At 42.8% G+C, this 24122-nt stretch overlaps 1 protein-coding gene across 1 annotated transcript in view; it reads left to right on the forward strand.

The window, feature by feature from the left end:
- Nucleotides 1–5136: 5136 nt before the first annotated feature.
- flna (filamin A, alpha (actin binding protein 280)) overlaps nucleotides 5137–24122 on the forward strand; it is a 56768-nt gene continuing 37782 nt past the window's right edge. Inside the window, 2 exon segments of the mRNA XM_073469387.1 lie at nucleotides 5137–5328; nucleotides 14684–15164. Coding sequence (XP_073325488.1) covers nucleotides 14795–15164 — 370 coding nt within the window. The 5' untranslated portion in view covers nucleotides 5137–5328; nucleotides 14684–14794.

The following is a 24122-nucleotide window of genomic DNA, read 5'->3' on the forward strand; positions in this document are numbered from 1 at the left end:
TAAGTCATATCTACAGGAGCAAAGTCATCTCCACTGTAAACCCACCGCTCACCAAGATCGCTGCTCTCACTGTGATTGAATATAACCACATGAGGGCTCAGCAGTTATCTGCTACAGTAATGAGACATGGCCAAATGATGAGCTACATGGATGTAACTCTAGACCCCTCGTAGTAAATGCATAGTCTATGGAAGCAAAGAAAGGGCATATTTAATGAAAATTTTACAAGCAACCTTTTCACGTTTTGTAATTTCAAGACCTTTTATGGTTAACAAATTCAAGTTCAATACTCAGAAAAACTTAATTCATCCTTTCCAGTATCTGAACCTTTAACCAATAAAATAAAATTGCAGAATTGGACATTATTACGCATAAATTCCTTTTTTTTTCAAAGTGAAATATTTCAATGCTTTCAATTTAATACATTTCAATTGCAACATTAAAGGTCCAGTCTGTAGGATTTAGGAGGATCAATTAGCAGACATAATATAATAAATTATTCATAGTTTCATTAGTGTTCACTCTTAGAAATGTTCCTGGTAGAACCTTTTATAATGGTTTGGCCTTTAACCCTTTCAGAGGGTTCTAACTAGAAATAATCATAGAGGGTTACACCCTTGAGCTTGTGACCAGAGGGTTGCTGGCTCAAATCCCCAAACTGGCAGGATAAATCTTGGTGGGGAAAGTAAAAGGCAGTGCTTGCTCCACCCTCATTACTACCAGGGCCTTTCAGCAAGGCCCTTAACCCCGACTGCTCCAGTGGAGCTGCTCAGTGGCTGGCAGATCAGACTGTGATTGTACTGGGCAGCTTCCAGGTGTGAATGTGTGACTGTGAATGTGGCCAGAGTGTTCCTGAATAAGAGCGCATCACTCTCAGCGAAGGCTAGCATTAAAAAAGTCAAATTTCCTCCATTAAAGTCCTTAGCTAGACTAAGCTTACTGAACAAAAATATTAGATTTAACTTGCCTTGATTGAAGTTTTTTCATTTTCTGTCACTTCAATCCAGCCTCTATTATCAAACTATCTAGCAGAACCACACCCCTGTTTTTCTATAACTACCGACCTTACTTTCTCCCCCTCTTTCGTTCTCGTATTCTGTGCCAGAACCAAGAACACACAACATTGCTGCCACCCATACCTCCTAATCCAGCATCATCAACCATGTCCGTCATCTTTTCAGAGACCAGTGGCATAGACAACATAGCAGTCCAATAATGCACCAAGGAGGTCGCGGAATATGCAACAACTCTAACGATGCTGGTTGCAACATGTCCCAGTCCTGTTTCTCCATGTCCGCTCCTTCTGTGGTGGAGGCCACTCCCGCCCAGTTTATCCTATGTTACAAAATGTAATGTATATTCCAGCCTTGGCAACAGCAGTTCAAAACCATCCCAATCGAGCCTTGGGCATCATGGGCTTCAAAGATAGTTTCGACCCCGGAATTTCAGGTTGACAGGTTACCCATCAGTTTCTCATCAGCCCCCTTGGCATGCAACTACAAAATACTCCATAAAGAAATGCATCATCAATCTCTCAGCACCCCACAATAATATTCCCAGCATTAACAGCCTGATTCAGAGCAAAAACTTCTCTCTTCACTTAGCCACCATCAACCATGCCATAGCCCTCATCAGACGTGCCAGGAAAGGGTTATGGTTTTCAAAAGTGGACATCACCAGCGCCTCCAAGGTTCTCCACATCCACCCTGACTTGTGGCGATTCATCGGTGTCTGCTGGCAAGGTCCATATTACTTTGCTGTTCCTCTGAATCACCCTTGACACAAACCTGTTTCAGGCCTCGCTCCCAAATTAAAATTTCAACCACATCACCCTTTTGATTTCCAATTTCCTTCTCGCCCCATGCTGCACCAAACATCAACTTCTCTCCCTCCTAGGCTGCATCAATGATATCCTCTGCATCATTCCCCAAGGGCAGGCCTTCATCTCTCACCCACTATCAGTCGCTTCTTCTGTTCCATCGCTCTTGACCTCCATCTCTTTCAACAGCTCAGGCCGCGCCAAACTCCAGCTCAACCTCCTTGCCAATTGGAACTGGATCTTTTTCTTCTACGAAGACCAACTGACTCAACAACATGACCTCCATCTGTACACTTATGCCGCTCCTTGTGACGGTTTGGGGGCTTTACAACGGAAGATGGTTCACAGGCTAATGGCCACCTGAACTCGCAAACGAATGCCAGGTCACAAATAAATCCTCATATACTCAGACAACCTCGCAGTTGTTAACACAATCAACAAAGGTCGCTCCAATGCCCCATCATCATGTCGTTCATGCGCCGTCTACCTGGCACTAGGTCACTCACTAATATCTTCTCTGTGCAGCTCACATTCCGGGTCATTTCTATGCCATCGCTGACTGTCTTCTCACTTCTCTGTCCAGAAATTCAGAAGCTTGACCCCTCTTGCAAACAAACACCTGACACTGGTTCCTACATATTCGGCTCTGGCATTCAATCTGTAAATCCTGCCCTAATACCCCTGATCAACGATTGCCAGAACTCCATCATCAATAGCATCGCCTCCTCAACCCTCTCTTCCTCCTGGTTAGCCTGGAACTGCTTTCGCTACTTTAATCACCTGTGGGCTATGGGCATCAAAACCCATGCAATCAAAGTCTATCTCAGAGGTATTAGCTTTTTTTCCAAACTCCTGACAGGCAGCCTCGGCCCAGCTCACAGCCAGCTTCAGATATCCTCACTCCTAAGAGGTCTTATAGGCCAAGAGCCAGCCCAAAATCCTCGCCGCTTTCCACTCACTGTAGATACAGGATACAGCAAACCCTCACGTCGCTTGAACCTTAGAAACCATCCTTCGGTTTCCTCAGATGCTCTGAATTCACTGCCTCAACCCTTCACTTTGATCCTCAGTGACACACCTGCATTTTTTTCAGACAATACCATGGTAAATAACTGAATGAACAAAAGCTAATCAATCTGGTCAACCCACTCCAGTCTTCTTCCTTAACGTTCAATTATCACTGAACCCTGTCATGACCCTCACAAACTACTTGCATTTCCAGAAATCTCAGAGTATAACCTAGGAAGATCCTCTCTTCATCTCTGAGTCTGGACCGGTGGTTAATTGTTTCTGGTTCCATCACATCCACCATGGTCTCTCCTTGCCCAGCATCTCTCCTGTCCACTACTGTGGACACTCATTCAGAATCAGAGCCACTGCCTTGGCCTCCCACAATGGCATCCCAGAACATTTCATGCAAATGATGGGCCGATGGTCATCCCAAGCATATCACCGTTACGTTTGATTGGATCACAAAGACCTCAGATCTGCTCAATCTTGTCTTATATAGTATAATGTACGTTTCTGGGGGTCCGTCATGCTCGGGGTGCTACGGCAGATTCCCTTACGAAGCTTTCCCCAATGCAACTCCATCATCAGAATCTACAATCATCCAGCCGCACTCATATACGTTTGTAACGTATCTTGTCGATGGTGTGGTCCTTGCTAGTGAATTGAAGCGATCTTTCAGAGTTTCTGGAGCAGGACCACACCTCACCCGCTACCCTTCCATCTTTTCTATAAATACCCTCCAAATCCTCTCATCCTCTTTTATCTCATATTCTGCACAGCAAAACCCAAACCTAACATCTACATATAAAAGTACCATTTTAAAAATAGGTAAACATTTGAAGTTGAGGATCTTTAATACCAATGCTTTAAAAAAAAACCTTGAAGAGCTGTGTCTTCAAAAGTGGGTTATTTGGATGAAATGGTTCTTAATGGTCCTACATGAACCTTGAAGAATCCTTTATTTCCAAAAAAGGGTTGCCCAGAACAGACAAACCAAACACTGTCTGCAGAGGGGGCCTTTTGCGTTTCTTTGTATTTTTAGCATTTTTAGCAGCCACTGTAAGATCTCTTACTCTAGAGGAAGAGGTAAGGAGGGGTATATTACATTGGTTCCAATCTACAACTTTACCACTAGATGCCACTAAATCCTACTGACTGGTCCTCAGTAGGGATTGGAAGATTAGGGCCACTGTGAAACTTTTTTTTTCAATTTTCTCAGAGTTCTGACCGAAATTTTCTGTGAAAAAAGCAGAATTTTGACTTTTTTCTGTTTTTTTTTTATTTATTGCTTTTCAAAGTCAGAATTCTGACTTTTTTCTCGGAACTATTAAATAAAGTCAGAATTCAAATAGTTATTTCACCTTGGCCCTAATCCACTTCCATACTCATCTGACACTCAGCAAGACAATTTTTTTCTATAATGTGGAATTATTCATTTGAGGTAAGAGGTTTCTATCAACTCACATTCACAGACACAGAAGACACATTAAGAAATATTTGCTTATAATGTAGTTACAGGGATATTCAGAATAATTTCCTAACCTCTCAATCAATCTATAAGCTCTCCTTATATCCTCCACTCTCACTTAAACCTCCCAAACCAATCCACCTTCACCTCACCCACCGCCTCCCCTCTTCTCCTCCACTGCCTCCATCCTCCCACCAGACTGATGAACTGTAAGTAGAGGGCACAGCTGAAGCCAAACATTCTTGTTTCCTGAGCCAATGCTCAGCTGGAGAGCTCTCAAACACACACACACACACACGCACGCACACACACACACACACACACACACACACACACACACCCCTCCCACTCCCATGTTCAGCAGAGCAAAGTCTTTGAGAAACACAGCTCCCCATGTTCACATGTTTGAAATATAACTGATAAAAAAGAAAGATGTGAAGAGAAATGTGGGGGCCTACACCTCTCTCTCTCTCTCTCTCTCTCTCTCTCTCTCTCTCTCTCTCTCTCTCTCTCTCTCTCTCTCTCTCACACACACACACACACACACACACACACACACACACACACACACACACACACAAACTGAAGATGAGGGTCTATCCGCACACCCCCATGGTAAAAAAGAAAGAGGACGGGTGAGATAATGGCGATGCTCGGGCCGGTCACATCATACCTTTAAAATCCCGAAGGCGCGGTCATGACGTCACCCATGGAAAAAAAGGGAGGCAGAAAGCGAGGCAGAGAGAGAGTAACACCCCCAGCACCTCTTATGCTTTACCCGTTTACCAATTAAGGCTGTCGTGGTGTTGGACAGAGAGAGAGAGGTCGAGGAGACGCAGATGTAGAGAGGGACCATCTCTTTCTTTCCTTTACGCCACCAGCACAACCAATACACCCATTTCCCCCCACCGGGACTGTGCGTGGGGAGGGAGGTCCGGGACCTCGGTGCAGCACACAACATAGTCACTGTAAGTGACTGAGCGGACGGACGGACGGACAGACAGCTGAAGAGCACAACTACAACACACATGTAAGTTTGTCCATCTGTGGACGTGATGAGTGAGTGAGAGAGAGAGAGAGAGAGAGAGAGAGACAGATGCTCCAGCTGTCACTGTGGGACACTTTCTTTCAGACGCTCTCTGTATGTTTGTGCAAGTTGAGTCGCTGTGCTGCGGTCCCGGCTGCGCGCTGTGAATGGGTGTCATGAAGTTTTATGTCATGTATGATCGTGTCCGGGAGTGTCTTTGGACCGGAGGCAGCGGGCAGCAGACACCGACGGGGTCTGGGAGAGCTGGTACCGGACGGTCCGCTGCTCTCACCGGGTGGGCTGCTGCTGCGTTGAGGCGCGCCACGCCTTACACTGTTGCTCTGTGGCCGCCTGCCGAACCGTCACACACACTTTAGATCCGGCAGTGTGGCCCAGTGTGACGGGTTGACAGCGCGGCGGTCAGTCAGGACGTCACAGCAGTGATGTAAAGCTGCGCGGCGCTCCTCCATCAGTCCATCTCACTTCAGTCCTACACATAAAGTTTGTTTAGGGCCAGTAGCGCACGAGCACGCTCCTCCGCGTGCACTGCAGCAGCGGCGGACTGAAGCATCTCGCCGGTGTTACAATTAGGGGCTCCACACCAAATAAGGTAATCCACGGACACTGACGACTCCGAGGCTTTCACCGGGGGGTGGGGGCGGGGTGCGGTGGGGGGTAGAGGAGAAGACTTTTAGACCCATGTATACATATTTTACTGATTCATTTTGGGGGTAGAAAACAGGCCATATCTTACACAATAGCTGGTGTGTATATATATTGGAGAAATATTTTTCAATCAAAGTAATAATATGCGTGACAAACTGCTTTATATGAAGAGCTGTAGAGCTGCAGACACCTGCAGATCTTGTTCTGCAGATATAAGATCATAACAGAGATCATCGTGTTAAAGTTTTTTCAGTGACGTGGTGTTGCAAAAATGATCATATTGACTAATCGTGAATCGTATCGCAATAGTAATATCAGTCAACATAATCTTTTTTTAAAAAAAAAAGTATGTGCAGCCTGTAATATTTATAGTATGTATGTACAGTATGTGTGTCTGTGTGTGATGGTAATAAGTGTGAGGGAGAACAGATCAGTCAGTGTCACCAGACTTTAGCTAACACACAGAAACCACGCATAGAATTACATATTTCTAAAACCAAGAATAATCTGTGTTTGCTACATATGAGAGTACAAACAGTATTTTTTTTTAATTGTAGAGTGGACTAGGGTGGAAATATAAGGCATAAGAGACAATAACATGTCAGGATATAAATGTCCTGTGTTTCTTCTAAGGCAGAGTGCACATTTTGTGACGTCCGCTGTCCATCTCTGTTTTGCCATCAGAAAAAAAAAAGGAGCGAAAAATATATTCAGAAAAACACAGAACCATATAAGATCATATAATGCTTTCTTGATCAGGAGTTACAGCACCACACAGTACAGATACATAGAGATACTTACAGAATAAACAAATAATTTAAATAGATATCATAAGTAGATACAGTATGTTGCTTGTTTTCACCTAATATTTGTTGCACAACAATCTACATCTTAGTGTTTTATCCATATGGCAGACGGCTGCCATATCAGGGAGGGGTGTGTGGTGGTTATCAAGGTTTTTATTAACACTTTATCAGAAGACTTGAATTTTCCCTAAAATATGGTGAAACATTTTTCCACAAATCACATAATTAATGCAGTAGAGGATTAAAAGCAACTTTAGGTAACATGTGTATTCAAAGGGTTTGTTCATAATGCAGCCTCGATCATTATAAAACCAGGACTGCTGGTATAATTGGTGTTTGTGTGATTGGACCAGTCACTGCATCATCTAAGACCTGTGATGTCATGAACATGGTTACAACAGGGTTGTCCACAATAACCAGTCTCAAAGGAAGTAACGATGATATGTGTGACCTCATACATCATCAGCTGAACCCCAAATAATTCACCTCTCTTTTAAATGGCGTTGATGATGAGACTGAAGACTGGAATGTGCCTCTTTTATCCTCACAGTGATGTAACCATTTGCTTCAACCTTTTCTGGGAGGTGATTTCATACTGATGTCATAACATTCCTTTACTCCCGCCATCTACAACACAGTTGAGAACAATGTGTTTTCAGATTGTAGGCTGAATGTTTACTGACTCTGTAGGCCTGGCCAAAAAGTTTGAGAGAGACTTGAATGACTTATTGCAGCTTCTTGGTTTCATAACACTTTTACATTAGAGATGTGGTGAGAACAATGAGAAGAGAAAAGGAAGAGGGAGCTGGTATAGAAAGTGTGAGTTGTCAACATGTAGACCAAACCTGTCCTTATTTGACACTTGTCTTGCTCTCACCCAGCAAGTGCCACCAAAAGACACACACACAGACACACACATACACATACCCACACACTGTCTGCAGGAAATTCAGGGGAATGCCATAAATTTGCTGTAATCTGTGCATCTGACTCGCTCTCGCCCCAACACTCTTTGTGAACATGTCAAGTGGTTAGCTACCTTGCGTGCAATTGTTCATCGAATTGCCTTTGCTGAGTTCTGCTCTGGCTGGCTTGTGGCTGACTGGGTGTGGTGAGTGATGAGAAGTGGTTTGCACTGCAGGCTGGTACTGTGATAACAGTAGTGTCACTGGGAGGAGAGCCCACATTCATCTCAATAACGAAACATTGTCAAATTTAATATCTGACACATACCACAGGCTGTAGGCATCACACTGTGTCTGCTCACTAAAACAAGATTATTATTTCTCAGGCTGTACTTAATCCTACTTTACACAGAAATATTGAAGGAACATAAGTGCCAGTAAAGATATAATATATACAAATTCTGCATTAAAATGTCTAAGAACAACTAGACCTTTGTTATTTTGTTGAATTATGTACTTCCATTATTATCTTTCCAACAATGTTCAAACCAGAGAAATCCACAAGTATCCTCAAGGTTACAGCGTTTTCATTCGCTCGCCTGTCACTATGACTTCCAGGAGAGAGTCAGAGAGAGAGCAAATAAGTCGGAGAACAAAACCAAACTTAACATGAGTGAAACTTTAACATTATCTTGTCCGTGAACACTGACCACAGTCATTTAGAGAACGGGATAATTGTGTTTATTTGCATTGGAGTGTGTGTGTGTGTGTTTGGATTGAGGTGAACTTCTGAGTGAAGTCAGCACTCAGCAGAGACTCTGGTTCTCTCTCTTCTTCTTCCCCTCTCCTCTCTGTAACGTTATGTTCATGAAGTAAAGTACATTTCCCCTCCAGCTCCCCTCCAGTCAGCAGTCAACATTACAGAACGTAAACACCCGACAGTGGAGGTCACCTCCGCGGGTCACTGCTGCAGTCAGGTTGATAAACAGGAGTGAAGATAAATGCACTTTTTAATGCCAGAAGTTGAAAAGTAATATCTGAGCTCTCCTTCCATCGGTGAACTCCTCTGGATCAGAACAGAATCTGATGTGGCTCTGCACCTGACCCTGTCCTACAGATCTGGATCTGAGCAACTGAACAAGGGCTCTGAACCACAGGAGAGACACCTAGTGGCAGACATGACTTACATTTGCTCTCTACCCTTTAGGTTTCTTGTAGTTCTGTTGATACAGGATATGAAGCCAACCCTGCTTTTGAAGCTTTGGCTAAAGGCCGACTTAGCTTTATGTGAAATAACAGTACAAGATAAGGTCACAGCTCACCACTGGATTTGGCTCAGTTTCCTAAACTATAATAACACTGATGTCTTCTTTTAATTCTGGCTTGGTTTGTGTTTTTTCAACCTTTTGTTTTCTACTTCATTCATGTTCTTTCCCGTCTTACATTAGAGACTTATTGATCCCATAGGTACCTGTTTGTTATCTGAGGTCCTCAACGGCAACCTACTGGCTGTATCTCATCAAAACATGTGGGATCACTCCTTTTGTTATCAGTGATGGGAGAAGTATTAAGATCCTTTTCCATAAGTTCAATTTTTAGCAAGTCAGCTAATATTACTGACCATTCAGCAGTAGTCCAGTTTGGCATCTGTCTGCAGCCTTTTGTTCAGCAAAGCTGTCAACAACAGCTAAAAGCCATTCTGAGACTCTTGTCTCTTGCTCAGTCACTCTCTCTTTTTCTCTTCTTGGCTTCTTCATCCTCTCTGGTCTCTTTGCCTCTGTCATGATGTTTGTACAGGCTGCTGAGACCAGTTTCATTGCCGGCTCTCCAGTTCTGGTGGTCCTATAGTGGACCTGAAAACCGTCTCCTCCTCCTGGTGGTCCAAAGCTACTGTGATAGCGGTGTAAACACCAACACTTCCTGGCAGTGCTCCAAGCAGATTCAGCAAGCAGAGCTAACTTGAAGCTGCAGTTACAGTTTGCTTTCAGGAAACTCCGTGAATTGAAGGAGAGCAGCCAGAGGACATCAGAGGGAAAACCAGAAACTTTTTGTCCACAAAATATGATCCAGTTTCAGCAAAATCACTGATAGTTGGCGTTGTGTTATGTACTGCCATAAAAAAGACGAGGAATCTTTATTTGATTGCATATCATACACTGTTCGACATACTGAAACTGCTACCCTGCATTTAACCCATCCTGGGGGAGCAGAGGGTAATGGTTGTGCCCAGGGACCAACTCCAGACCTGAGCCAGTGCCTTGGTCAAGGGCACTGACTGGAGAATTAACCTAGTCTGCATGTTTTGATAGTTGGGGAAGTACCTACAGGTAACCCCCGCAAGCACAGGGAGCACATGCATACTCCACACAGAAAGGTGTTGCCCCAGCAGGAACCTTCTTACTGTGAGGCAACAGTGCTAACCACTGCGCCACCGTGCTGCACAGTGTGAGGTGCTGTGATACTGTCCACTCACCATAAGTTACACAGTGCGTAAACAAGCGGTAGGAGATCAGAGTAGCTGAGACAGAGACACCATTCCCCCTATTACAAGACACTGTACCATTAAAATGATTTTGAATCTGTTATTTTTAAGGTAAAATAGTTACACAATGTTGATTTAAGGGAAAAGCAAACACTCCTTTCAAAGTGTTGCTATATGTTGTATTTGGATAAGATATCATTACTTAAGGTAGGGAAGGCGATTCTGGAGAAAGATAATTGATTGTTGAGTCTCATTCCCAGGTTGCTTTGTTCAAATTTCGGGCCAAATCCCAACCCAGTATATGTCAGTATTTGACAATTTGGGAATGAGACTTAATTAAATATCTGTCTCCAGATTCACCTTCCCTACCTTTAATGTTGTAATGTAATGATGTGCAACCTGTTTAAGGAACTTCTGGGGAGTTCAATTGTAAAGCACCATGTGCAAGCATCATATTTTATAAGTTCCTAATATGTTTTGCTTGTAAAATCTGTAAAGTAACCAGCAACTACAACTGTCAATTGTAGTTTAGTAGTGTAGTCCACCATATATTCTCTCTGAAATGTAGTAGAGTACATTGGTGTTATATGGTATTTGTCCTAATAGCTACACTATTATCCCGAACGAGTTGACTTTACTAGAACATTGTGTGGAAACCGGTTGCCTTAAACCACTTAAATTTTTACACAAGGTGAAACTAACAAGTTTGTACAAACTTCGACACATAATTAAATGTAGTAGACATATTTAATTGACATTAGTATGCTTTACTCAAAATCATTACTTCACATATACTATTTCACTGCAGGAGTATAAGTTGTACCAAATAACTATATTAAGTTAAATAAACACTACATAAAATAATACACTTTAAAGATCTACTCTTTATTTCACACATCCTAACCATTAAGTTACTATAGAAGTCTCCTGAAGTGTTGATGCACCCCTTCCACCTGCTGATAGTTACTTTGTTCTAATACGTGGGCATATTTTCACTTAGAGGAAGACGTGATTGGGTCACAACAGAATTCAATCATAACCTTTATCATGGTTAGCGATGTCTTCATTACTGTACAACAAAAAACATGACTTATATTGAAATGTATTAAAGACACATCAAGTTTCAATCATATATGTTTTCTTCAAACTATGAAAAAGAAAGGTCTCAGTACAGCTTTTACTCTCATTTAACAATGCATGCTGGGAAGTCTGCTAATTTGCTGCGGATCAGGCCCCTCCCTTCCCTTCATAAACTTAACATGCTAAGTCGTATGTGCTTAACATGATCATTGCACAGCACATTTCATCTGATTAGTGCAAACAACTAATTTGATTTTGCAATAGCGAAGGGATTTTACAAAACATAAAAGAATAGTTAATGAGCGCTCAAAAATTTAAATGAAATCTGGGTATACAGTGTAGGATGACAATTCAAAGACCAAAATATATAGTGCCTTAAATAATCACTAGAGGGAGCCAAATGACAAGCCAGAGAGATGGATTTGCTCTTCAGATCCTGAGGCACAGTAATGAGTCCTGCTCTCTCTGGTCCCGCCCCGTGTTTTGTCCCGTTTATTTGGTGAATTCCACTGAAACAATAGACTGCTGCACAGGAATATTTCACCAGTTTACTCAGCTTACACTCACTTACAGGCAACAGTTTGTGGTGCTTTCTGAAGTTCTGTATGAGTTGAACAAATGGAAGATCCCTCAAAACATTCTGTTTAAACATATACATCCGTTTAAACATTAACGCTGTCTGCATCTTATGTGCCTTACTTGTCCTATTCAACATATTCTGCTGCTCTTAATCAGCCCTGCTCTCCTGCTCTGCCTCAATCACTATCCGTGGTCATCATTAGCCTATATATTTGAATTATGACCAAAGCCTGTAAACTCTTGTGACACGTTATCTACTGAAAGCTGAGAAATGGAACAAATTATACACCTACAGGGACCAGAGCTCAATTGCCTAAATCTAAATCATGGACGTGAATGTAAAAGCACGCTGGTCCTAGTGTGTGTGTGTGTGTGTGTGTGTGTGTGTGTGTGCTTTACATTAATAGGGCCCTTTTATTGGGGTGTTATTAAGGCTGGGGGCTCCAGGGTTGTTTGGGGGGGTGAGGGGCATTCTTCAGATTCTCCCCTGACCAGACACACACAAACACAGACACAAAGGCAAAGCATTCTTGATGGCTCCTGGCCACACTGTGGCTCCTGGCACCGAGCTCCTTATTTAGTCAAAAAAGCTGCAGTCACATCTCTTCCTCAGTTTTTACAGCGTCTGCTGGTCTGTTACTCACAGCAAGAGAAGTCATTGAAAGACATGAACTTTTGTGTATGTTGTTGAGACTAGCAATTTTTTTAAATCCTGACTTTATATCCTGACTTTTAATCCCTGGTATGAGTCAAGCTTCAACAATGCTAAATGAACCTACAATTCCCAATGCAACTCAACAGTATAAGACAGCTCAACTCATTCTGTCATGAGACCATACCAACCCCTTAAACACTCTCTATCTTTCAAACATGTTGCCCCCTGTTTATGACGCAGGTCTTCTGTCAAATATTTAGAATCTCAAGCCTAAAGGAGCCTTCAGAAAGGAAAGTCGAGGTGATTGCTGCTCTTGTGAACATGCGCAGCACATTGCTGTTTCTGATGGTTCAGCTTGTTCAGTTTGGTGCTCAATGTGTGGCCCAAACATCTCTCACTGATGCTGCCAATTCAAAATACAGGCAATGCGAGACGGCAGCTGCAGTGGTGACCAGTCATTGTGTGAAGTCACCTTAAGTCGAGATGTCCCCAGTGACATCATCAGGGTTTCTTTTTTCACTTTTTGCTCAGACAGAACTTGATAGAGGCACCATGACTGCATTTAAAGTCAATAGAAAGACACCACTAGATGTGAGCCATAGAAGACATTATGCAGCTGTTTTCACAGGTTGTAGACTAAAATGAACACCATGTGTTAAATTGTCTGAGTGCCTTTAATTATTTCATTATAATATGTTTCCCAGGGAAACGACCTCTGGATTATAAAATGTGCCACCTCATCCCTTCTGTTGTGCTTTCACAGTCAACATATAACACATTTTCAAGACCGAACACAAATAAAGTCATACTACCCTGGAAGAGCTTTCAGTGGAAATGAGCAAACATACCAAATGAATGTGCCCAACCATTACCCTGGTTACATGTTAAGAACATGGCTGCTGATATGAAATCCTCAATCTTGCGTCAGTACATCATATAGTGCATACTTGGTGTGTGATGTCATCCGGATGTTTGGTCAGTATAACAAACAGAGGAGGTGAGGCTAGTGTCATGACACTCAGTGATCCATACTGTAAACCCTTTAAAGAGAAGGCAGAAATTTAGGCTGCATACTCTGACAATAAGTACACTGTACATACTTGGAAACACAAACAACTGCACAGAAAAGTAGGGTTGAGGAAAGCTGTGTGCAGACCAACAGACACAAACAAACACAACTCTGTGACCTTATGAGGACTCACTGATGCTCATATCCCTCTGGATATCTCAAATATTTATTTCACGGCCTTCTGGGACCCATGAACATGACCATTAGATGAGCTCATATACTCACAGGGACCCTGAACATGGGCCCTTCATCTCTGTGCATCTGGTACAGTGTATCTTTGGTCCTCCGGCTCAGAAAAGAACACCCCTTTCTCCAAAAGCCACAGCATTGTTGTAAGCAAGTACATCTATTTATATAGCAGTGAAAAACAAAACATAGAAATAAATTACACAAAGGCAAGTCCAAACAAATGGGTGTCACAGATGTTAAATTGACAGTTCAATCCAAAATGTAAATCCAGGCATCATCTCCTCCCTCCATGCTGAGGGAAAGTCAGGTGAAGTTTCCACAAAACATTTCTGGAGCTTCACAGTAAAACAGCGTTCTCCTAAACAGCTGAAGTAGCTGAAGACTTGTTATAAAACGGAAAAATAGATAATGACTGAATTTTAACTTTTGGGTTAACTTGAGCTTAAAGTCCACTGGGAGAGCGAGAGAGTGACACATGTTGATCACAGGACTGTCACAGGTGAGTGTTCCACTGCAGCTACCTGCAGCTGTTAGACCAGAACATCCTAAAGCACAGAGCAGGCAGGCTTCAGTCCATTTTCTTTTGTCTTTGTATGTATGTTTCAAATAGCTGTGAGGTTGGATGAATGAGACCAGCGTCCAGTATCTGGACAGTTGAACCGTTCTGTGAATGAATAAGTGTTCCATGTGTTGAGGATTGCGCTGACTGCAGCTTTACTCTGACATCTTGAGTGTCCGCGTAGTGTTAACTTGAGAGCTCATTGCCTTGGAGCTGCCTCACAGGCGATCACTGGCATCCGCAATGACTCCCTTTTCTGCTCCCCGGTGCCATAACCGCCTACTTTCTCAGCAGAACCTCTATCTCCGGGCTCGGCTATAAGTCACTCTCTCATGTTCACTCCCCTCTTTCTTTTTCTTCCTCCTCAGACGCAGACAAGCTCCAAAGCGAGAGAGAGAAAGAGGGAGCGGCCACGAAAAGTTGAGCAGACTCCACCCAGAAAACAGCCAGCGAACCGAGAGACAGTCGAGGCCATAAAAATGAGTGGTTCACACCCCCGGCTCCACCAGAGCGCCGCGCCCGCACCCAACGCTCTCTCCACGGACAAGGACGCAGAAATGCCCGCCACGGAGAAGGACCTGGCCGAGGATGCGCCGTGGAAGAAAATCCAGCAGAACACCTTCACCCGCTGGTGTAACGAGCACCTGAAATGCGTCAACAAGAGGATCGGCAACTTGCAGACGGACCTCAGCGACGGGCTGCGGCTCATCGGGCTCCTGGAGGTCCTGTCCCAGAAGAAGATGTGCAGAAAGTACAACCAGAGGCCCACCTTCCGCCAGATGCAGCTGGAGAACGTGTCGGTGGCTCTGGAGTTCCTGGACAAGGAGAACATTAAGCTGGTGTCCATCGGTGAGTCACATAAGTGTGTGCACACCGCACACACACAATGCTGAGTGGAATGAATGAGTGGCAGGATGTGAGCTTTGGTTTGGCAGCTGTCCCTAACACACCTCCTCCTTCTCTTAGGTGCCCTCTCATCTCTTTAACTTGTTCTTTGTGTGCACTTGTGTGGTGCCAAGCATCAGACAGTGGGAGTACGTAGATGGTGATAATGAAATGTGTGCCTGCAGGCTTCATTAAAGTGAAGCATGCTGGTGCTCAGTAAAATAATCTGCCACCTTTAAAAGTAAGAGTGGTTAGTCTCCTCTGTTCTCCTGTGAACAGTGTTGGACAAGTGTACAGGAGACTTGCTGCTGTTGCTAACATTACCAAGTGTGTGAGAAAGCAGGCGTCTCCCTGCTGCTTTGTCTCCGGCTGAGGAGGCAGTCTGACTGTGCAGAGGGGCCGCAGGTCCTCTGTGTTCCCCTGCCGCCTGAGCTGGGCTGGGCCGGTCTGAGCCAAACTCTGTGGGCCGGGATGTCATTCAGGCCTAGTACGATAGAGCTGATCCTGCACACACACACACACACACACTGAGAGAGAGAGAGAGAGAGAGAGAGAGAGAGAGACACAGGGCTATTGTCTATACTCATGCCGTGCAGTGGGCCTGGGCTGGATCTCCACAGCATTCAACAGGACTTGGCTCACACTTGGTGACATAAAACTGTGTTTGATGGGCTTTGCCTACATTCAGCTGCCTGCTGCTCACAACACTGGTGATTCTGCAGTTGTTTATCAGACTGCGAGTGAATTAAAGTCATTTTCTGCTATGCTGTCATCCAAAGCTAGGAGAATATGGCCTTCAGGCATCTCTGTCCCCACAGAATGAATCACCTCCCTGCAGGGAATGAGTGGCTCTCAGAGAGGCTCACAGGTCCTTGGTGGACATTTAATCTCACTGTTAATTTAATCCATTGGGTTGATTACATAGGAATGAATAATCCTATCAGATGTTTTACCCTCCCCACACCTGGACTGAAGAACACAACAACACTCCTCTCTGAGACCAAACCTTCATCAACAGAGAGTCTATGGTTGGAGGGAAAAGAGTGTGTGTGAAGCAGACATGAGTGTGTCCCTGTCATCCCCTGTTGGGGGAACATCTGTCTCACTTCATGGTTTACACACACATGGCACTGCTTTATGCTGCAGCCAACAGGTGAGGTGACAGTGCAGTTTGTGCCTCGTGTCAAATACTGTTGTGCCCCAAACTTCATCGTAGCAGAGAGGAAGAGGTGGGGCTGTTGTCACAGACCACCACATCAGCACAATCGCTAATCAGGGCAGCAGTTGGCAACATGAGACACCACTGCTGGTGTTCAGGGCACAGTACCAGGCACCAATGAGCCATCCTAGTCAGCACTGTCTGTTCCTCCAGCTGACTCACCCTCATCCTAACTGCTCCCCTTGAGTCATTTAATCTGAAGATGAGAGAGGAGCTGCCTTCCTCTTTTACTTCCTCCTTTCATTGCAGAAAATGGGCACACCCAGCAACCCTCACCACAAATTACCAAATTGCCATCACTGCTCAGCGTGATGCACAAGCTCCCTCCCTCTTTCTTTAGTCTCAAGCTCTTGCTGTCTTTGTTTTCTTTTGTAGACTTTAAACTCAGGCTTTATTTTCACATTTTCTGCTCTTTCAGTCATTTATTTATTTTCTTTCTTTCATTTTGATTGATGCCTTTTAAGTTCTTTTCTGTTGGGTCTTGACACAACCACACCCTCTTTCACTTCTCATTTTGCTTCTGTTTTACTTACTTGCTAAAAAAGTATTGATAAGCAACAATGTAACACTGTCATGATGAGATACTTGGGACGAGCCAGTTTTTCTCTCATATACCACTCTCATGTCTGTATATATGAAGCTGGAGCTAGCAGCTGTTTAGCTTAGCATAAAGACAATTGACAGGGGGAAACATCTAGCCTGATTCTGCTAGAACCTCTAAAGCTCACCAATTACAATGTTGTATCTCATCTGTCTAATCCATGCACAAACCCAAGATTCATTTCTCAAGAACGAGTAAAACCACAACTTGACTTTTTAACACTTCAGTTTTTGTACGGAATAAGAAATGTAATACAAAGTGTTCATCAGTGAGCCTCAGAAGTGCTGTTAGGTGAATGTTGTTACCTTTTCGACAGAGACAGGAAGGCAGTTTCCCGTATTTCCAGTCATTTTGCTAAACTAAGCTAACCAGCTCCAGGCTGCAGCTCACTGTGTCGGTGTTGTTCCTGGAACATCATAATTAATGTTGCTCAAAGACTATCATTGAAACTGACCAATCACGTTTTTGTAGTGACTTTGGGGGAAAAGACTGGAAAAATACACACGTGGGAGAAGTTATCTTTTTTAAGTGTTTAATGTTGTGAAAGTCTGCTTTAACCCAAAACACGTTTTCTTAAAACTGACTAGGTATTTTTGTTCCCTAAACCTCACCAAGTATATTTTTTCCAGACCTAACCAGACATGTTTGTTCCCTAGACCTGACCAAGTATATTTGTTCCCTAAACCTAACCAAGTATATTTGTTCCCTAGACCTGACCAAGTATATTTGTTCCCTAGACCTGACCAAGTATATTTGTTCCCTAGACCTGACCAAGTATATTTGTTCCCTAGACCTGACCAAGTATATTTGTTCCCTAGACCTGACCAAGTATATTTGTTCCCTAAACCTAACCAAGTATATTTGTTCCCTAAACCTCACCAAGTATATTTTTTCCAGACCTAACCAAACATGCTTGTTCCCTAGACCTGACCAAGTATATTTGTTCCCTAAACCTAACCAAGTATATTTGTTCCCTAGACCTGACCAAGTATATTTGTTCCCTAGACCTGACCAAGTATATTTGTTCCCTAGACCTGACCAAGTATATTTGTTCCCTAAACCTAACCAAGTATATTTGTTCCCTAAACCTCACCAAGTATATTTTTTCCAGACCTAACCAGACATGTTTGTTCCCTAGACCTAACCAAGTATATTTGTTCCCTAGACCTGACCAAGTATATTTGTTCCCCTAGACCTAACCTAGTAACCGAGTATATTTGTTCCCCTAGACCTAACCAAATATATTTGTTCTATTTGTATATAACGCGTTATCACTTCACACAGCGGAATTTAGCGTGTTCACCCAGGTCTCACGTTTAGATCAAAGCCGGGCTGAGCTGGGGTGATTAAAAACCCGGGTCTACTGCAGAGTCATTAACCCAAGTGTAAATGCAGAGTTTACACATTCTCATTGCACACAAAAGCCTGATCTTACCGGGTTTAAGTGGGATTTTTGACCAGTGGAAAAGGGGTATTAGTGAGAGTCCAGCACTTGACCAACTGAGCCACAACGGCTTGCTCGAAAATGCAGACTTAATCACTCTTTTGTAATTTGCAATGATGGTCCTGGAGCAACATTAATTCTGATGTTCCAGGAACAACACCAACATGAGTTGCAAAGTTATGGCATCAAAACAATGTAATTGATCAGTTGCATTGATGGTCCTAAACAGCATTAATGATGATAGGAACAACACTAACAATATCACTGGTGATATCAGATACAACATAGCTTCATAATGCAGACATGAGCGTGGTATCAGTCTTCTCGTCTATCTCTTGGCAAGAAAGAAAATAAAGTTACTCAAATGTTAAACTATTTTTTATAATGATAATTGAATATCAATTTAGTTGTCGATTAATTTTCTGTCAATTGACTCATCAAATAATCAACTCATTACACAATACACTCGCCTGACTTTCTGTGGTCTGCTCCACCAGCTTTAACCACTGTGCCCTCACATGCCTCATTAACATCTGAGAAGGGTTAGTACTTGAAAATGGATCCACTGTTGGATCTTTCATCAGACTGTGAAGTCAGAGAATGTCAACAGTTAACAAACTCAGCTCTACCCTGCAGTGCATCCAGCCACAGTGGCACTCTCCTTACATTCCCAGCAAGAACTGCAGTTTAATGAGGTTTCAACCCAACAGGTAATCTCTCTTTTTGTAGTTTTGACAAAATCCCACATGATCTGGCACTGGCAGCAGACACATGATTACTGATAAATCCACAGGCAGCTCACATGTATTGAGTTAGGAATGCTGTTAAAGGCCGGCAAGACTGCCATCTAGCAGGCAGAGGAGTAAATGAGGGGAGAGGCACTGATGTACTACAGCACTGATCAAACAGGCTCACAACCAAGTGTGACTTAGTTTGCTGTGATTATCAGACATTTTTAAATGCATGCGATCTTTAAATCTTGAGATCTGTGAGGATGTTATTGTTGTTCATTTGTAGACACAGCTGATGTGCAAATTCTGCTGTGCTCATCACACCCATGTTTGAACAAGCTCAATCAATTCACTTGGCTTCATTTTGTGTGTGTGTGTGTGTGTGTGTGTGTGTGTGTGTGTGTGTGTGTGTGTGTGTGTGTGTGTGTGTGTGTGTGTCTTGATGACTGTTTTATTAATCTACAATGTGCTCTCTGTGCAGACGTTCAGTCTTTTGGCAGCTTCTGGTCCGCAGCATCTTTGCTCCAGTCTGTCAGTAGCCCACATTTTAAAACCCTTCATCAAATGTCTTTATCTGGACTTGACTGAGCCTGTGTGGAGTTTGGCGAAACAGTAAGATGGCAGCAATTATGCCAATCTCTTCCCGTCATCCACGCAGGCAGGATGTGAAACAAACAGAGCTGTGGTGTAACTCTGTACCTGTCTTTGCCTGGGAGCAAAGACATGCAGGTTGAGACAGATGCCTGTGTGGCAACAACTGCTGTCTCCTCCTGTTACACTGTTACATAATAATGAAATGTGTTCTATATTACTGATACAAGAAGAAGATAAACGTGCTTATAGCATATGCTGCTGTAGAACTAGCTCTTACTACATGTGCTGCTCATCTGAGTTTGTTTAAAGTGAGACCGTGAGACGAAATAATATTAGATCCTTCCTCCTAGAGCTGAAAAAGTTAATTCCTTCGCAATAAATCACACTCTTGTCATTTCACTACACTCAGAGATTTTGATGCTTCAGTCTTACCTGACCCTTCTTTCTATCTTTTTTCTTTTCATTGCACATAAGAAAAAAATACAAAAAAGACCAGTAAAAAGAACGAGCATACATATAGTAAATAATGATGGAAGGTAAAAAAACAATTACTTCAGAAAGAAATGTGGAGGAAGAGCCAAGAAACCCAGAAGGCCTTGTCAGTTGGTCCTCATAAATCATAAACATAAAGTGACATAGTGTTGCAATGAAGAATTATCTTGTCAGGGCCCAGTTGCACCAACAGGGCTTACTCCTGGTCTTAAGCTAAGTCGGTCGTAAATTGGCGTTCTGAGTCCGACCTGACTGTTACCTGACTGGGCTTAAACCCTCTTCTCACTAAGACCGGGTGTAAATCTTGCGCCTCGTCAGGAGCAAGAATAAAGTCAAAATTTAGGCTGTGTTATTTATAAGGTTTCCGTTTACTCAAGAATTAACAAAATTAAAAAAAAGTGAATCTGTTTCAACATTGGGCTGTTTGGCAGCCAGCATGTTTTTGTGCTGGCTATACAGCTCTGTTAATTTTCTTATCGCAATGTCCATGAAATTGTCTTCTCTTTTTTGTTTGAAACGCCTGTTCTTAACACTGGTCTGAACTTAGATTAGCTTAGCAGTTTGGACCAGGCTTAGTCAAGACAAGTTGGTGCAACCCAGTCCACTGTGCTGAGACACCTACAGTATGAGGTGTCTGGTCTGTGAGAGGAACAGGAAATGTGTTGATTAAGAGAAACGGCTGAATAATCAGACAATTCCAAGGATACATTTTTTCTTGGGTTGGGTGTCAGTGTGAGTGGGTGGGAGAGACTCTGATTCACTATGATTGTCTTCTGCACATCTGCACATGGACATGATTTTCACTTGTACATGTTTTTGTTTAAAAAGGTCACACACACAGATTGAAGATACATCAATGTATCACAGCCCCTGCCCAGCAACTTCGACACTCAGACACTGAATACAAATCCCAAGACTGTCTGCACCTCACCTCTTTAGCTTGTTGAGCACAATCTATGAAATGGTGAATGAATTAACAAATACCCGACAGATCAAGTCACTACATCACATGGACACAAAAATATTGTTAGTCATGGCTGAGAGACTGTGTGTGTCAGCGATATCACAGGCTACAACATCAACTTGAATCTCATGTTTTCAGATAAACAAAATTAAAGTGCATGAGTTTGGGAGTGTGGTGGCTAGACGTGAATGTTGGCCAGAGAGTGAGATAACGGAGAGTTCAGCCACTTGGTGACGTCAAAATGGATCACTTCCTGCCAGCTCATTATCATTAGCGTAGCTTCCTGTATGTGCAGGTGAAAGGGGACTGTTTAATGGGATACTGAGGATTAGCAGAGTGTGCATTCCCATTCAGCACAGTGGTATTCAGGCTGTTGCATTACATCAGAGTTGGAAACATGCCCCAGCAGCCCATGCCTCATGTTCAGACTGAACAAGCTGATTATAAAGCAGCATATTCTTTAACTAACTGGCAAAAGCCTGCAGTTGTTAAGTGAGATATTTCAATAAACTGGCCTCTGACATATAAACTACACTGACACCTTATGGTGTTATTGTAACAGCTTATTTTAAATGTTGAAAATCAAACCAAAGAAAAGTGCAGTCAAAGATCACAGTTTGTTTTATGCTTTGCTTATTGTCATTATATTACATGATTTTACCTACAATCAGACAGACTGGGTTCCAGTGTCAGAAAAGCGTCTGGAGGCGATCTGTTTTTCCAGACCTGAATCATTTCTCCCAGGCCAAGAACTATCAATTACTTGGAAACCCAAACTGTGCTCTTATGGTTGATTGTAGTTCAGATGTTTCCAGGAAGCAAACCGTTGATTAAAGCTGCGTGGTATTTATTAAACCCCCTCATTCACCATTTTAATGTGGTGCCCGTGTCCCCCTCTCACCCCACCAGTCTATGTCTGAGTCTGTTCCTTCTTGCCGCTCCCTGTTTTCCCATGTTTTTCATTTTTCTTTCTCTGCCTATCCCTTGTAACCTCATTCTTCTCATAGTTTTGTCTATCTGGTCTCCTCTCCCCAAATGAACATATCTCGGCCCATCCTCAGCGGGTGCTGTTGTCAGTGCGGGCTTTAAAAATGTATCACACAGCACTTTTCCCTGCCTTTTTTTCTCTTTTCTTTCTTGGCCCTCAACTTCCTGTCCTGCCTCCCTTCCCTCTCGCTGTCCTGTCCTCCCTCCTCCCACCTCCCTCTGCCTGTAACCAGAGCCCAGGGAATTGGAGGGCTGCCAGGATCCAGTTTGCTTCTGCCCTTTTATGGCTAAAAAACCAGGAGGAACTTTTTCCAGTGGAGGGAGTGAAGAGAGGGAGAGCAGAGGGAGGGAGGATGACTGGAAGGAGTAGAAAGGAAGAGGAGGAAGTGTAGTAGCTCCACTGTGGCTTGTTGCATGGAGTTAGAGGAGGGAGGAGGGAGGAGAGAGAGCTCCAGGTCATAGATTTTCAGCTATGGGATGTTTGAGGGTATGAGCTGAATTCATGTCAGCATTGTAACCATAATAAGCAAATGTTGTGTACATTCTTCTGTTTTTTTTGTGGTTTTTTTCATGCATGTGCACACACACACACACACACACACACACATACACACACGTAATAAGAGCAGTGTGGAATGTGTGACATTTCCTCAGTGTGTTCTGTCTGTCTTTTGGTCACTCCAACCACTCCCCCTTTTCCACACACACACACACACACACACACAAACACACACACACACACACACTTGTCGTGTTTGTGTGTGTGTGTGTGTGCGTGTGTGTGTGTGTGTGTGTGTACTTTTACATCTATCTTTGTGAGAACCATTGTGAATTTTAGACTGTGGGAGTGAGGACATATTTGGAATACAAATGTTCAAAGGGCTGTATTAGGGTTCAGACTTTGTTTGGTTAGGCATCTAGTTATGATAGTTAAGGTGTGTGTGTGTGTGTGTAATGCGTTCGAATTACTAAATGAACACTTTCAAATTCAAGACATTTGTAATTACACTTTGCTATATAAGTTATATAATATAATAATAATAAGAATATAATATAAGTAATCAAATATATTTTAGGGAACATGTCAGGATATGATTACAAATACACATGCAAAATTTGAGGCGATTTAGAAAACAAAGTGAAGTTGCTTTAAGTGGTTAAACATTTCAGGATTAGGGCAAATACAATCAGACAAGTAAAATAACACAAAACTAAAATGGAATAACATACCCAACAATAAATATAAAACCACAACAATGATAATAAAACATAAAGGACATGTTGCAAATAACATTAGCAATAAAAAGTATTTTAAATATTATTTTCAAAAGTGATTTTAAAAGATGTCACTCACTGTCACCTTCAGTACTGAGCCAGGTCTTGCGAACAGCCAGCAGAGGATCTGAGACTGCACTCTGGTTCATAGGGGGTGAGCAATTCTGCAATATAACTGGGAGAGAAACCTTGAAGTGCTTTAAAGGTAATCAGTAAAGTCTACTGCTAAAGTGACCAGTTACCAGTAAAGAGAGGTTAAAGTAGGGCTGACTAGATCTTGTCCTCTAGTATTTGTTAAAAGCTGAAGGTGTGAGAAAGAAATTTGATTTAATGTTGAATACAATCAATTTGTAAAAATAAGAATCAACTACATTTGGAACTTATGAAGGGCCATTGTCAGATGTTACACCCAGTTTTTAGCTGCAGGTTTGGCGTTTGTAGACAGAGGGCCAAGACCTCACTTTTAAAGCTGGACTGATTTCACATTTGTTTTCATGTAGCTGGAGAAATGTTTGGGACATTCAGCACTTAATTTCTGACAGACTAAGGCTTCTCATTGATGAAAATAGCCTACATTGCTGGGACATAAATGTTACATATCATTTGCAAAACTGT

This window comes from Pagrus major, chromosome 7, assembly GCF_040436345.1.
Source record: "Pagrus major chromosome 7, Pma_NU_1.0".
NCBI classification, from domain to species: Eukaryota; Metazoa; Chordata; class Actinopteri; order Spariformes; family Sparidae; genus Pagrus; species Pagrus major.